This window comes from Malaclemys terrapin, chromosome 1 (genome assembly GCF_027887155.1).
Source record: "Malaclemys terrapin pileata isolate rMalTer1 chromosome 1, rMalTer1.hap1, whole genome shotgun sequence".
NCBI lineage: Eukaryota > Metazoa > Chordata > Testudines > Emydidae > Malaclemys > Malaclemys terrapin.
Genome location: NC_071505.1, coordinates 289694811 through 289708471, shown reverse-complemented (window position 1 = coordinate 289708471; position 13661 = coordinate 289694811). Strand labels below are relative to the sequence as shown.

Sequence of the window (13661 nt, the reverse complement as noted above, 5' to 3'; positions counted from 1 at the left end):
TTAAATCTGAAATTTCGCAGTGTTGTAATTGTAGGGGTCCTGACCCGAAAAGGAGTTGTGGGGTGGTCGCAAGGTTATTGTAGGTGGGAATGTGGTACTGCTACTCTTACTTCTGCACTGTTGCTGGCGCTGCCTTCAGAGCTGGGCAGCTGCAGAGCGGCAGCTGCTGGCCGGGAGCCCAGCTCTGAAGGCAGAGCCACCGCCAGCAGCAGGGCAGAAGGATGGCATGGTATGGTATTGCCATCCTTACTTCTGCGCTGCTGCTGGTGGGGCGGTGCCTTCAAAGCTGGGCGCATGGCCAATAGCCACTGTTCTCTGGCGCCCAGCTCTGAAGTCAGCACAGAAGTAAAGGTGGCAATATCGCAATTTCCCTAAAATAACCCTGTGGATCCCCTCCTGCAACTCGTTTTGGATCAGGACCCCCAATTTGAGAAATTCTGGTGGTCTCCTTGAAATCTGTATAGTATAGGGTAAAAGCACACAAGACCAGATTTCACGGTTTGTGATGCGTTTTTTGTAAGCATGAATTTGATAGGGCCCTATTTATATCATATAAAGATGGCCTCAAGATTTTTTTTCCAGTGGCTTCTCTTTTGCTGAAGAATAACAAAAATATCAAGTCTTGGTTGTCTTGATTTTGCTGGAGGAACACTTTGAAGGACTATGGTTGGAGTTCTTTCCATTTCCGAAGGGGAGAGGATGTCATGTCATATCCCACACCAAGCTTTTCTTCCAAGTGTTGAGCTTGTTCTTGTCCCTGTTTACTCAATTGGCCTAAACACCTTCCTCCCCCTCAGCTGTTCATGTTTTAGTCATCTTGTGATGTCATTTTACTGATTCTCCAGAGGATTTTGTAGCAAAAATAGAATTCAGAACATGGTATTATTGATGTTAGTAAAGCAGAGTGTGTTTTTTTTTTTTTTTTTTTTTTTTTTTTTTTTAATTTGAAGCACCCTCGTGCATTATAAAAAAGCAAAAAGCAGTGATTTTTTTTTTTTTTTTTTTTTGCTTTGCTATTCACTTCTTGAAAGGGGGCCCAACCTTAAATATCTCTAAATTAGAATTTCTGGCAATTTTTTTAAAGATTTCTATGGAAAAAATTCTCATAGTATGGTATTGCACAGTTAAGGTTGCCCAAATAACCTTAACTCTTCTTTAGTTAAATGTCATCACTCTCTTCTGTGAAACTAGAGTCCTTATCAGAAATATCTTACAAACTTGAGCATGAATGTCCAGTGTATGGATAACAAGATACAAACACTACTGTAGAAGATCTTAAACCAAAGCCTTGGGTGCTGATTTGTCAAAGCCTTCATATCATAACAGAAGTCTGTTACATCTTCATTTGTTAGGAACTATTGATCAGAAGGTGCGATCATTCTGTTAATCAGAACATACTTTTGTGTTGCAGTTGTCCTTTCGCATGACTTTTGAAATTAAATCTCTAGATACAAATAGTGTTATGATACAAATACAGAATCTCTCTGAATAGTTGAAGAAAGTTGAAAGAAGCAAATCTGCCTTGTACATTAAACATGTTGCTCGTCTGAAAAATGCAACTTGTTTTTGTCCCTACAGCAGGATCACAGACTGAAATGGTAAGGCTTTTTCTTAACATACTTGCTCCTTACTCTTAATTGTGGCACTAAACAAGAGCGTGCTTTGAGACTTGACTTAGTTGCTTCATATTAACAGGCTCTAAAACTAACTTAAATCTTCCTACTACATAGCATTTTTTGTGGGGGGTTAACTTTAGACTAAAGTCCTGCTCTTTGTTGATGTCAGGCATATGGAGACTCTTACAAAGGATTAAACAAGTACACAGTTCTAGCAGTTATATCAACGTGCATAAGTTTTCTAATAAAGCAAATCTATTTTTTCCTTTGCACAATTGATGATTAATCTTACAAGATTAATCAATTCCACTTAAGCATTCAATTGCTTTTAATTGTAATTTATTAAGTGCCTTAAAAGTGCATGAACTGTTACTTAAGCAGATTTTTATTCTGTTGACGCTCTAGTTCATTTTTCAGTTGCCTCTTTCTACTATGTGCCATGGTAGAATCTTTGAACTTGTGTCTCTAGAAATAGTATGAAAGTCTGAGATGGCGTTGGAAACTTATGTTGGTCCTTGAGACTGTTGCTCTCAAACTACCTCCAACTTATGCATATTGAAAATAGGTACTGTGTGGAAAGTCTGACAGGAGTAGTGTTATACACAAGGACAATGGCCTTGTGGTTAAAAGCAAAAGATTGGAAGTCAAGAACTCTGGGTTACATTCCCAGCTCTACTGTAGATTTTCTTTGTGATTTTAGGTTAGCCATTTAACCATTGTGTCTTTTGTTAGCTGCAAAATGGGTGTAATACTTGCTGCCTGAGAAGGTGGCTGAATTGAGAATTTGAATTACTATTTATAAAGCAAAAAGAAGAACAGGAGTACTTGTGGCACCTTCGAGACTAACAAATTTATTAGAGCATAAGCTTTCGTGGACTACAGCCAACTTCTTCGGATGCATCCGAAGAAGTTGGCTGTAGTCCACGAAAGCTTATGCTCTAATAAATTTGTTAGTCTCGAAGGTGCCACAAGTACTCCTGTTCTTCTTTTTGTGGATACAGACTAACACGGCTGTTACTCTGAAACCTATTTATAAAGCACTTAGAGTTCAGAACATTCCAGTCACTTGTGACTTCAGAGCATTCCAGTTGTTTATTTTTCTCCCATATAAAGATGTCAAGCTCTTTTGTGCTGGTCCTACATAAATGGTTATGGGACTAATCAGGAGATTTGTTTTCAAAATATTTGTTTAACTTAGTTAATGCACTGTGCATCAAGAGGAGAAAAAGGCAATTTAGTTAATAATGTACAATGTGTATATATATTGCGTTATGAATGTTTCTTTGAAAAGTACATCATGATACAGTGAACTATACTAATTTAACTTTTAAATGTCTTTCAAATGTCATGTGCCACAATCAGACTACAGAACAGCAAACTCAGCCATCAAAAATCAAGTAAGTCTTTTTTAGCTTTATTACACTCTACATAATTTAACAATCATTTTATATAACATATGTATTTGTAGCAAGCTGTTATTCCAAATTGTAAATTTAGCCTGTTCTATAATGCACAAGTTAAAACAAAACTAAATTCTGTACACTGGATCAGATATGTTTGCTGATTGTGTTTATGGTTTGGATTTGTGTAAATACCAAATCTTCTCTGAAGCAGTAAGGAGCCATAATGTATCATAAACTTCAAACTGTTTAACCTGGTGGTATAAAAGATATATTATTAGTTTAGATATGCTTAGTGTGCATGTCCACTGAGTATAAGCTTCAGAAACTTCAGAAGCCCAGATGCAATGACTTTAGTTAGTATGTCAACATTAAACTCCCCAACCCGTCCTTTCAGAAAATGTATTGGTAGATCAGTTTTTCAGTATGTCCTAAAAAGTCCATGTACACAGGCTATTGCCAGGCCAAGAACTCTCCACTGAAGATATCTAAGGATTTGGGATTAGGTATCCCAACTGATGTTCAACTGGGGCAAAATATACTGCCTCTCAGTTGTACCTACCTTAAGTATTGTTTAGGCATCAGGGCAGAGAGATTCCTATATATGATTCATACAGTATAAATTGATGAAAAAGTGAACTCTGTAGTAATAGTTGACAGATACTTGTTCCCTAATATTAAGTATAGGGTGAAACTGGTAAGCTTAGCTACCACTGTGGTAATTGATGACTGACTGCTACATGTTGTTTGTAATAAAATGGCTTTGGGTCATTCTCTTTGCATTTTAAGGTTTAAGCTAGACCTCATGACCATAGGCTATGGGTATCATAGGCTGGGGAGAGGCTGTGCCTCCCCAAACTGCTTAACATGGCCCTACCCCCAGGCCGCCTCCTGCAGTTTCCGGCACTCTTCCATGGCCCAGGCTGGCTCTGTCTGGGGCTGGGGAGAGCCGGCCTGTTGACGACTCGGGGCAGCACCGCCTGGACTGGGGGCGCTGGCAGGGGCGGCTCCAGGCACCGGCGCAGCAAGCGCGTGCCTGGGGCGGGAAGCTGTGGAGGGCGGCAGGCAGGCAGCTTTCGGCGGCATGCCTGCGGGGAGGTCCGCCAGTCCTGCGGCTTCGGCAGCGGGGACGTTGATGGCGTTGCACTGGCAGACCTCCCCGCAGGCATGCTGCCAAATCCACGTGACCAGCGGACCGTCCACAGGCACGCTGCTGAAAGCCGTCTGACTGCTGTGCTTGGGGCGGCAAAAAACATAGAGCCGCCCCTGGGACAGTTCTGCCTGGCACTCTGGGGTTGGGGGCCGTGATGGGGGTGCTCTGGGCTCCTGCAGGGGAGGGGGGCAGAAGGGGAGGGGCTGGGGGCTAGCCTCCCCCAGCGGCCTGTTCACCAGCTGCCCATGCTCATGACTTACTGTCTCAAAAATGACTTCAGTTCTGAAGAGGCTAAATAGGAAGTCTAATGGTGAAAAAACACAGAGTACTAGAAGTCTAAGAACTGGAGTCTTAAAGGGATGCTGTCCATTTGTCTAAGCCCCCAAATTTTACCTTAATTTGCTCTCTTCTGGAGTAAGTTCTGTGCAGCCAGTTGCACTCAGTCCTCTGTCCCTTTTGTTTTACCTTCCACCACTCAAGCCACACAGCCTGCTCTCTTGCTACATAACTGTTCTTCCTCTAAATGCTTCAAGGGATTCAGAAGGTGGCAGCAGATCTTTTAAGAAGCACTTTGCTTCAAACAATTTACTTGAAATTCAGGCTCAATTAACCCTTCAAAGGAATAAGTGTTATCTAGCATCTAGAGCAGGGAATGCACTCTAGATCGTCTGGGTTCTGTTGCTAATTCTAGATCAAAGTTAGGATCAGAAGACTTGCCTATATGTGGGTTAATATATCATGTTCATAAGGTGCTTTTAGATCCTTGAATGAAAAACACAATAAAAGTGCAAAATAGTATTGTGATACTTGGCAATAAGTAGATTTTTGAAGACTTAATTGTGTAAATTAGTTATTTAGATTTTTGCTTCTTGGTAGTTAACCTCAGCCTTTTGTGCTATGTAAATTCAAAACAATTAACACAAAACCCTATAATGTTACTGTGCTCTACAATACTTGAGTTTTCTCTCACTGTGGTTCACTCACATGTTTTTGAACCCTGTGCAAGAAAACTTAGTTTTGATGTCCTTCTCTTTTTAAAGGTATGACTGGTACCAAACAGAATCTCAAGTAATCGTAACTCTCATGATCAAGAACGCACAGAAGGATGACATCCGTATACAATTTTCTGAGAAAGAGGTGATTACATTATTAGTTCACTAAAAAATAACTTCTTAGTTGATATGCATCCCTATCTTTCAGGACATCTATTTGCTGATACAGACATTCTGTATCGCATCATTCAGTCCATTCAGTTGCCATGAAAAAGTCAGAATAAAGTACAACTTTCTACAAGAATGTTAAGGGAGAACGTGGTGTAAAGAGCATATTGGTGTTTTACTTCCCATGCTTTTGGTATCCTCAGATCTATCATGACATGAGGTAACCAGTTTAAAGGAAGCTTTGCAATCTAGCATAATTATATTTGTGTTTCGTATATTACTGGCACCATATTAATCTTGGTTTCTCTTATTCTGACAACAGACATGGGTTTGTGTTGCTTAACTGTTAATTCTTGGTGAACAAAACCATACATATTCAGTTAGTATCTACTTTAAATAGTCAAGATTACATGCACACATCTTGCTTCATAAGTAAATGTTTGAAGTAGGTGGGAAGAGGAAAGCTGCATAATCTTTGTGTTCCATTGTTAATGTTTTGCTATCTTCTTATTGTCATGCAACACTTTCCTAAAGAATGCGGATCAAATTGATGAGATAACATGCTTTTTGAGTAGCTAGTTGGTGGCTCGGAACAACAATCTCCTATTTATTTTTTAGTGCACTTTGAAATCACTGTTGAATAATGCAGTAAGAAATAGTGCAGTTTGAAATTCCTGTCTTGTGCTTGACATTTCATTAAAACATTCCAAGTGAAGGGTCATTAATTTAATCACTAAAAGTTGTCAGTGGAGGATTAAAATTAATACTAGGATGGAAAATTGCAGCTGGTGTACTCTGTGGTCATCACAAAGATACGTTTATCTGTTAACAGCTGAATGCATTGGTGAGACTTCCATCAGGAGAAGACTATAACTTAAAGCTTGTTCTTCTGCATTCCATAGTGCCAGAGCAAAGTACATTTAAAGTGCTCTCAACAAAGGTAAGCTTTTAAAGTGTAAATTATTTCTTTGAATATTTCTAATGTTGAAAACATTTCTGCTCTTTTGTCTTGTGTTCCTATGACAGTCATAATGACTAGCTTTTTTCATACAGAATTTGTTTTTTTTTTTCAAGGTGCCCTTCAGGCAACAGAAGACTTTAAACAGACATGTAAATATCAGAAGCTAGCAAAATCTAAGATAGCTTTTACTGAAGTGCAAATTACTTCATTTATAAAGTGTGGATGTTTTTACCTGCCACTAGAAAAAGACTGCTATGGTGCTCATCTCTTTATACATTCATAATCTCTAAATTATAAACTTCTTATACAACCTTTCCTAAACTTTTAGGAGTTAAAGGTTGCTTGTCATTCAAGGCAACTTTATGTATATACAGCAAACAAGTTGTCAGACTTGACTTAAAACCTAAGTGTTGCAGTAATTTAGGCATTCTTAATATAGCCTTTCTTCAGATGACTGCTTGCAAAAAATTGCCATGCAGTTAACTCTTGGATGCTTTTCATGAATCCATGCTGTACTTGAAATAGTGTTTATCTCTGGAGATATTTAAGAGTAGGCTAGATAACTGTCTATCAGGGATGTATTTGGTCCTGCCATGAGGGCAGGGGACTGGTCCCTTCCAGCCCTAGAATCTATGAATTTAAGCACTTGAAGGCAGCATGATTTTTCAGCATCTTTGATAAATCTCAGTAATAAGAGATGAGGAGGTAGTCTATGCAGTATTGGGTATAACTGAGACCCTTGATTTCTTGGGAATTTATCAGTGTTTATTATCAATTTTTGTAATAAACACTGATAAATTCCCAGGAAATGAAGGGCCTTCTCAGTTCCATAGACAAGCTGGAGTTGGAGCAGGGAGGAGAGGTTCTGTCTGGCAGGGGAAGCGGATGGGTGTCCCTGACTTCAGCACACTGGATGGGATGGAGGAGGTTGCCTGGTACTCATGGGAGGGTTGGAGGGGGGAGAGGAGGAAGGGGTGTCCAGTGTTCTCAATGGGCAGAGGAGATGGGGTGCCTAGTACTCTTGGGGGAGGCAGCAGGTGAGGGGAGGAGGTGCCTCACACTCATGGCAGGCAGGGGAAAGCAAATGGGGTTCTGTGCCCTGGGGCCATACTGAAGGGCAGGGGAAGCAATTTTGGGGCCAGTACTCACTGGGTGCAGCCTTGTGCTCTGCTCCCTGCAGTCCTGTTGCTATCAGGACCAGACTCCCTACCTGTCTCGCTCCCCACATGGGCCAGCAGCAACAGCCACCGACCAGCAGTTACCCTCTTCATTCCCCCTCTGTTCAGGTATGCTGAACCATCCTGCAGGGACTCCTAAGAGTGTGTGGGAGGCAGGTCTGTGGAGATCTGGGACATGAAACATTTGGGTTTAAACTGATAAAAACCCAAATACTTGCTTTTGAAAAATGTTTTCAAGAATTTTTTTGAAGGTTTTCAGCGATCAAAAATCAGGTGGTCAATATGACTGTCAGTAACTTACCCCTTTTCATTAATATAAGCAGAGATTTACTTATAGGGCTAAGCCTGAACCTTTACTTTAATACAAGCAGAGATTTATCTATGGATATGTCTCTGCTGCAGATGGACACCAGCAGCTGGCCTGTACCAGCTGGCTTGGGCTAAGGGGCGGTTTAATTGTGGTGTAACTGTTCAGGCTCAGGTTGGAGTCCAGGCTCTTGGACCCTTCCACCTCACAGGATCCTGAGCCCAGGCTGCAGCCCGTGCTTCAGCATCTATTCTGTAATTAAACAGCCCGAACCCTGCAAGCCCAAGTTAGCTGACATGGGCCAGCCATGGGTTTTTAATTGCCATGTAGACATGCCCTGTAGATTCAAAGCCTGAAGGGCCTTATGTAGGAAAGAGGGGTGTGTTGGCCTTTTACTTCTACTTGCACTGGTTCCACAGTGTTCGGAGCAAAAGGTGCATGGAGGAACTAAGCAGTACTCTGCAGTAGAGCTGTTTTGGCATGGAAGATGAGAGAAGGGGAGCACCGGGATAAACTTGCAGCTCTAGGGCTGTGATAACACCTGTGTCGGGGGGCAGGTAGGCCAAGGTGTTTTTTGTTGAAACACCTCAATTTCTGATAGCTCAGTTTAAGTTTCAGCACTGCTTTAACACTGACTCCTGCTGATAACCTCTCACACTAACAACATGAAGCACAGACTGCTGTTCCCACTGTTACTTTACATGCTAACTCAGCAAATCAACCACCACTTAGACTGAAGTGTTCATACCTGCTACAGGCCAGAGTCTACAACATCTTGCATCTTATCCTTCTTGTGAAGTCCAGAAATCACAACCACCTCCAGTATGGGCTGGAGAGCCCAATCTACCTTATCCCATCCTTTATGGGCTGATTGCATCGATTTCCCTGATTTAGATATGAGTTCAGAGATCCATCCTCACCCTGTGCTGTTAACACAGGTTGGCCTGCAGACCCTAAAGTAATAACTCCTGAGAGGAAACTATGGCATATGCAAGACCCTATATACTGAATGGTAAGCTTGAATTTTGTAGTTTCTGCGGTGCTCTATGCAGCAAACTGGAGATTCTGCAGCAATTTCATATGTGCTAAGAAATGAGGCTTTGTATTCATTCTCATGGAATTCAATAAATCATTGTAGCATATTCTGGTAAAATGAATATAATATGAAATCTTTCTATGCCCCTAAATTTTTAACTTTGAGGCTGATTCAGAATCTTCTAGGAATATGCATAACTCTGTCGAAAGTTGTACCGGGATGGGGGAGGGGGGGGAGAGGGGCGTGAATGGAGAAGCTAGAGGTTGTGGCAGTTAAAGGACATTTGGGGCATTTTGAGATGAGGGATGGTGTCAGATGAGAGTTTGAAATTTTGGGATAAGTAAATGAACTGGATGTTAATATGGTCAACATTGGTATTGTTGGAATTCATATATTTAAGAGGGTAGAATTAATTTTTATTTGTCACTGGTGAAGGTTTTGAGATAATCTGTGGGTATAGGTGAAGACTGGTGGGCTGAAACTACACTGAATTTTTCTGAGTTTATACCACTAAATTTTAAAAGGTAATGCATTCTGAGTCTTAAATGGCTCTGTCACTAGATTTTTTTAATGTCGACTATTAGAGCAACCTTTCAAAAACATTGGCCTGATATAACCTGAATATTTTTAAATGCAATTAAATAAATCTAATCTAAAGTTTTCTTCCCTGCTTTATATTTAAAAACCTTACAGCAGCCCTGAGAACATACCCAGAACTGCCACCTCTCTCACCACTTCTTTGTTTGTTTGTTTGTTTTTTACTTGCTGCCATTTAAGTTTTTCAGCTCAGCTACAGTAGTTTACTGAGAAACAATATTTGGGAGGCCTAAAGTGGGTGCAGCATAAATACAACTAATTGTACACAAAATGCTGACAAATGCAAAGTAAACAAACTTACTGAAATGTTTACTAACCTGATAGCTGTTCTAAGTGTTACTTGAAACAGTGGCAGATACAAAATTTAGATGGAATTGTGAACTCTTTTCAAATTGATAGGCTCTTTTCATTCTTGGAATTGCACCTCTCACAGTGCAAAATGTATTCATGCTTATCCTCAAGTTGGAAAGACTAAGTGAACTTTACATTTAATTATAAAACCTCTGTGAGTTACAAGGTATGTTGCTTGAACTGAGAAGTGATTCTCAGGATGGAGTTAAGGAAGATGGGGAGGGGGCCGTGTTGCAAGCTTGTATTATGAACAAAACCAAATTTGTGATTTCAGTGAAAGCTATAAGCTTTGATAGCACAATATATGGCATTTATAATGGTTGAGAGACACACATTTCGGGCCTTATTAAAGTGAAGCTGTAGTCAGACAACCTTTGAAGTTTACAGTGATTGCAAGGTCCACTTTTATGGTTCTCCTGGTTTTAGCTTGCTTGTCAAATTCAAGTTTAAAACCATCCCCAAAACTTAAATCCTACAGAGCTAAAGAAAATCTGAGGCTAAGATTTTGTAATATACTGCTTAATACTTGATAGTTTACTACTGGCTTTTCCTAGTTTTTTCTAAAATGATGTCTTGCCTCCTGGTGGATTTTATTTTCAGGAAGAAATGCACTTTTTGTTTTTTAATTCTTTTAATAACTGTATTCAAGAATAGGGGTAGCCGTGTTAGTCTGGATCTGTAAAAGCAGCAGAGTCCTGTGGCACCTTATAGACTAACAGTCTATAAGAACTTTCCTAGGTGGATTTCCTGATTAAGATGAGTTTGTTTGAAGGTAGTGTTTTAACCATTATAGGCAATTAAGAAGCATCAGGTTGGCTTTTTAATATTCAAAACAAGAGACTTCTCCTTCTAATAGGGTGATATTGCACACTTAGCGTAAGTGTTAGACACACACTAATATAGATATTTTATTTTGTGGAAAGGGCAAAATGTGGTTTGGATGAAGCTACCTTCTTGTGTGGTGGCAACATCTGACTGCCACTTAAGATTGTTTTAATATTACACAATAAGAGAGGAAATACAATTTCTGTAATTTATTTTTGCTGTTTTAAAAAGGTGAAAACAAATGTAGTCTATGTATCTCCTGACAACTGTGGTAAAACGTGGGTCACATGCTAACTATGCAGGTACTACTGGAGCAAGTAAAACATGAGCTGTGTAACTTTCTTCAGTAGTATTTAAATTACTGATCTTAGTGTCTGAGAATCTAGAACACATCATCTGTCTTTTATCCAAGAGGATCATATTTGTAATGCTCTCTCTTGAGAAACTTTCTAATTCATGCTGCTTCAGAATTGTCTTAAAAGAACAAAGCAGAGCTACTTTATGTAGATTTAACTTTTAACACCCTAAAGCTGGGAATTTTTGTATGTGTCTTTTGGTAATGGAGCCAACAATATAATATGTCTAATTTATACAAATATCTCAGACCATTTGCAAAAATAGAGAACATGTACTGGGAGTGTATTACTTGTATTTAGCTCATTTTTGAGTGGGGGAAAAAATCTGAAGTTGGGTATGAAATTTGTAGTTATGTTAATATTGTCTAGACCAGGGGTCGGCAACCTACGGCATGCGTGCCAAAGACGGCATGCGTGCCAAAGACGGCATGCGTGCCAAAGACGGCATGCGTGCCAAAGACGGCATGCGTGCCAAAGACGGCATGCGTGCCAAAGACGGCATGCGTGCCAAAGACGGCATGCGTGCCAAAGACGGCATGCGTGCCAAAGACGGCATGCGTGCCAAAGACGGCATGCGTGCCAAAGACGGCACGCGTGCCGATTTTTAATGGCACGCTGCTGCATGCCGGGGTCCTGGCAGGTAGCAGCATGTCATTAAAAATTCTGCCCGGCCCGCTCTTCTCCACCCTCTGCCTCCTCCCATGGGGGCAAGGGGCAGAAGCTTGGTCCTGCTGGCTCCCCTGCATCTTCCCGCAGTGTGCTGTGTTCTTGCCCCTCCTCCTCCTCTCTGTCCGTCCGTCCCTCCCTCCCTGCCAGCCGATCAGCTGGTGGCCTGGCGAGGGAGGAGCGGAGTTAGCGTGCTCGCTGCTCCCCACTGAGGCAGAGAAGAAGCAGGGGCAGGGCCTTGGGGAAGGGGGGGGGGGTGGAAGTAGGCCATATCCCCTCCAGCCCCCTGCTGTGAGTACCCCACGACCCCAGCCCACACCCCCAGGCCCCTACCCTGAGCCCTGTACCCCCCTCACACACACCCGGCCCTCTGCTTGACTCCTTCACCCCACCCGCCCCACGACTCCAGCCCTGACTCTGGCACCCCCACGCATACCAAGGCCCCTCACACCCCATGCCCTGACACCTGCACCCCCTCACATGCCCACCCAGCCCCCACACCCCATGCACCCCCCACAATCCTGACTCTTGCACCCCCCACAGCCACATCCCCACCCCCACCCTGAGCACCAAACAGAAGCACCTGCACACACCCCACATTCCCTCCTGCACCCCTTGCACCAAATGGGAGCTGCTCAGGTAAGCGCTCCATACCCAAACCACCTGCCTCAACCCTGAGCCCCCTCCCTCATTCTAGCTCCCGGCCAGACCCTACACCCCAACCCCCAGCCTGCTCCTTCACCTCCAGCCCTGTGCTCAGTGCACTCCCACCCTCAGCTCAGTGCAGAGAGAGGAAGAGAATGGGCCAGAATCAGGGAGAAAGTAGGTACCCACTGTATGTGGGCAGGGCTGGGACCCCAGACTGGCAGCAGGCTGAGCGAGTCCAGCAGCCGGGATTCCGGCTGGCAGGGGCCGGCGGATGGAACCCCAGAGCGGCAGCGGGCTGAGCAGCTCAGCCCAGTTCCGGTCTGGGGTCCCGGCTGCTGGCCCCGCGCAGCCCACTGTCAGTCTGGCGTTCTGGCTGTCGGACGTTTGCCAGACGGGGTCCCGGCCACAGGCCCCGCTAAGCCCGCTGCCAGCCTAGGTGAATGGAACCCCAGATCAGCAGCGGGCTGAGCAGGCCGGCGGCGTTAGATCAACATTTTAATTTAATTTTAAATGAAGCTTCTTAAACATTTTGAAAACCTTGTTTATTTTACAATACAACAATAGTTTAGTTATATAGTATATAGCCTTATAGCGAGAGACCTTCTAAAAAACATTAAAATATATTACCGGCAGGTGAAATTAAATTAAAGTGAATAAATGAAGACTCGGCACACTACTTCTGAAAGATTGCTGACCCCTGGTCTAGACTTAACAAAAGTGTGATGAAAACATAAAAAAAAACACCTCTTAAACAGTTTCAACACTTATATGGGTCCCAACCGATAGCCTTTGTGCAGGCTTCAAAGTACATATGTGTTAAACTCTGAATATAGGAATACTTTTTCTAGCTACCATTTTCCTTGATGGCTACAGCAGTTTAGACTCTTTAAACTCAGTCAAACTCTCCCACAATCTATGTCCTGCAGAAAATCCAGGCCACCAAAATTTGGGAGACTAAGTGCCAGATTTAATAAAAAAGCAGCACACCCACAATTGGAGCAAAACTTTTGCTGGGTGCCACGCGCTTCTGAAAATTCCCACTGTTCTCATAATCTGGCTATAAGTAGTTACGGTATTTCTCTCAACCAAATAACTTCAAGTCATTGCCAGTACTGCTTCCTTATTAATGAGCTATAGGTTTTCTGAAGGTAGCAATGCTGGCCTTCTGTCCTTTGCCCATCTCTGGGGAAAGAAAACTCCTCTACATTCTACTGTCCTTTACTAATCTAATTTTCTGACTGTTTGACATTCTCTCTTGGTGTGGAGCTGATCTCTTGAAAGCTTGGGTAACCATATCCAAATAGCTTTCAGGTTATCTAACTCTTACTTGTGTCCACAGTGTTTGGTATCCATCTCTTCTTGTGGCATCTACCTCCTAGAACTTAAACTGTTACCTATTTCTTACTC

At 42.3% G+C, this 13661-nt stretch overlaps 1 protein-coding gene across 2 annotated transcripts in view; it reads left to right on the top strand.

Moving 5' to 3' along the window:
• Positions 1 to 13661, top strand: part of SUGT1 (SGT1 homolog, MIS12 kinetochore complex assembly cochaperone) — a 44191-nt gene that overhangs the window by 12390 nt on the left and 18140 nt on the right. For both annotated transcript variants that reach the window (XM_054013770.1, XM_054013762.1), the window contains exons 7-10: positions 1579 to 1598; positions 2979 to 3013; positions 5210 to 5306; positions 6162 to 6269. In XM_054013770.1, coding sequence (XP_053869745.1) covers positions 1579 to 1598; positions 2979 to 3013; positions 5210 to 5306; positions 6162 to 6269 — 260 coding nt within the window. The remainder of the gene's footprint in view (positions 1 to 1578; positions 1599 to 2978; positions 3014 to 5209; positions 5307 to 6161; positions 6270 to 13661) is intronic.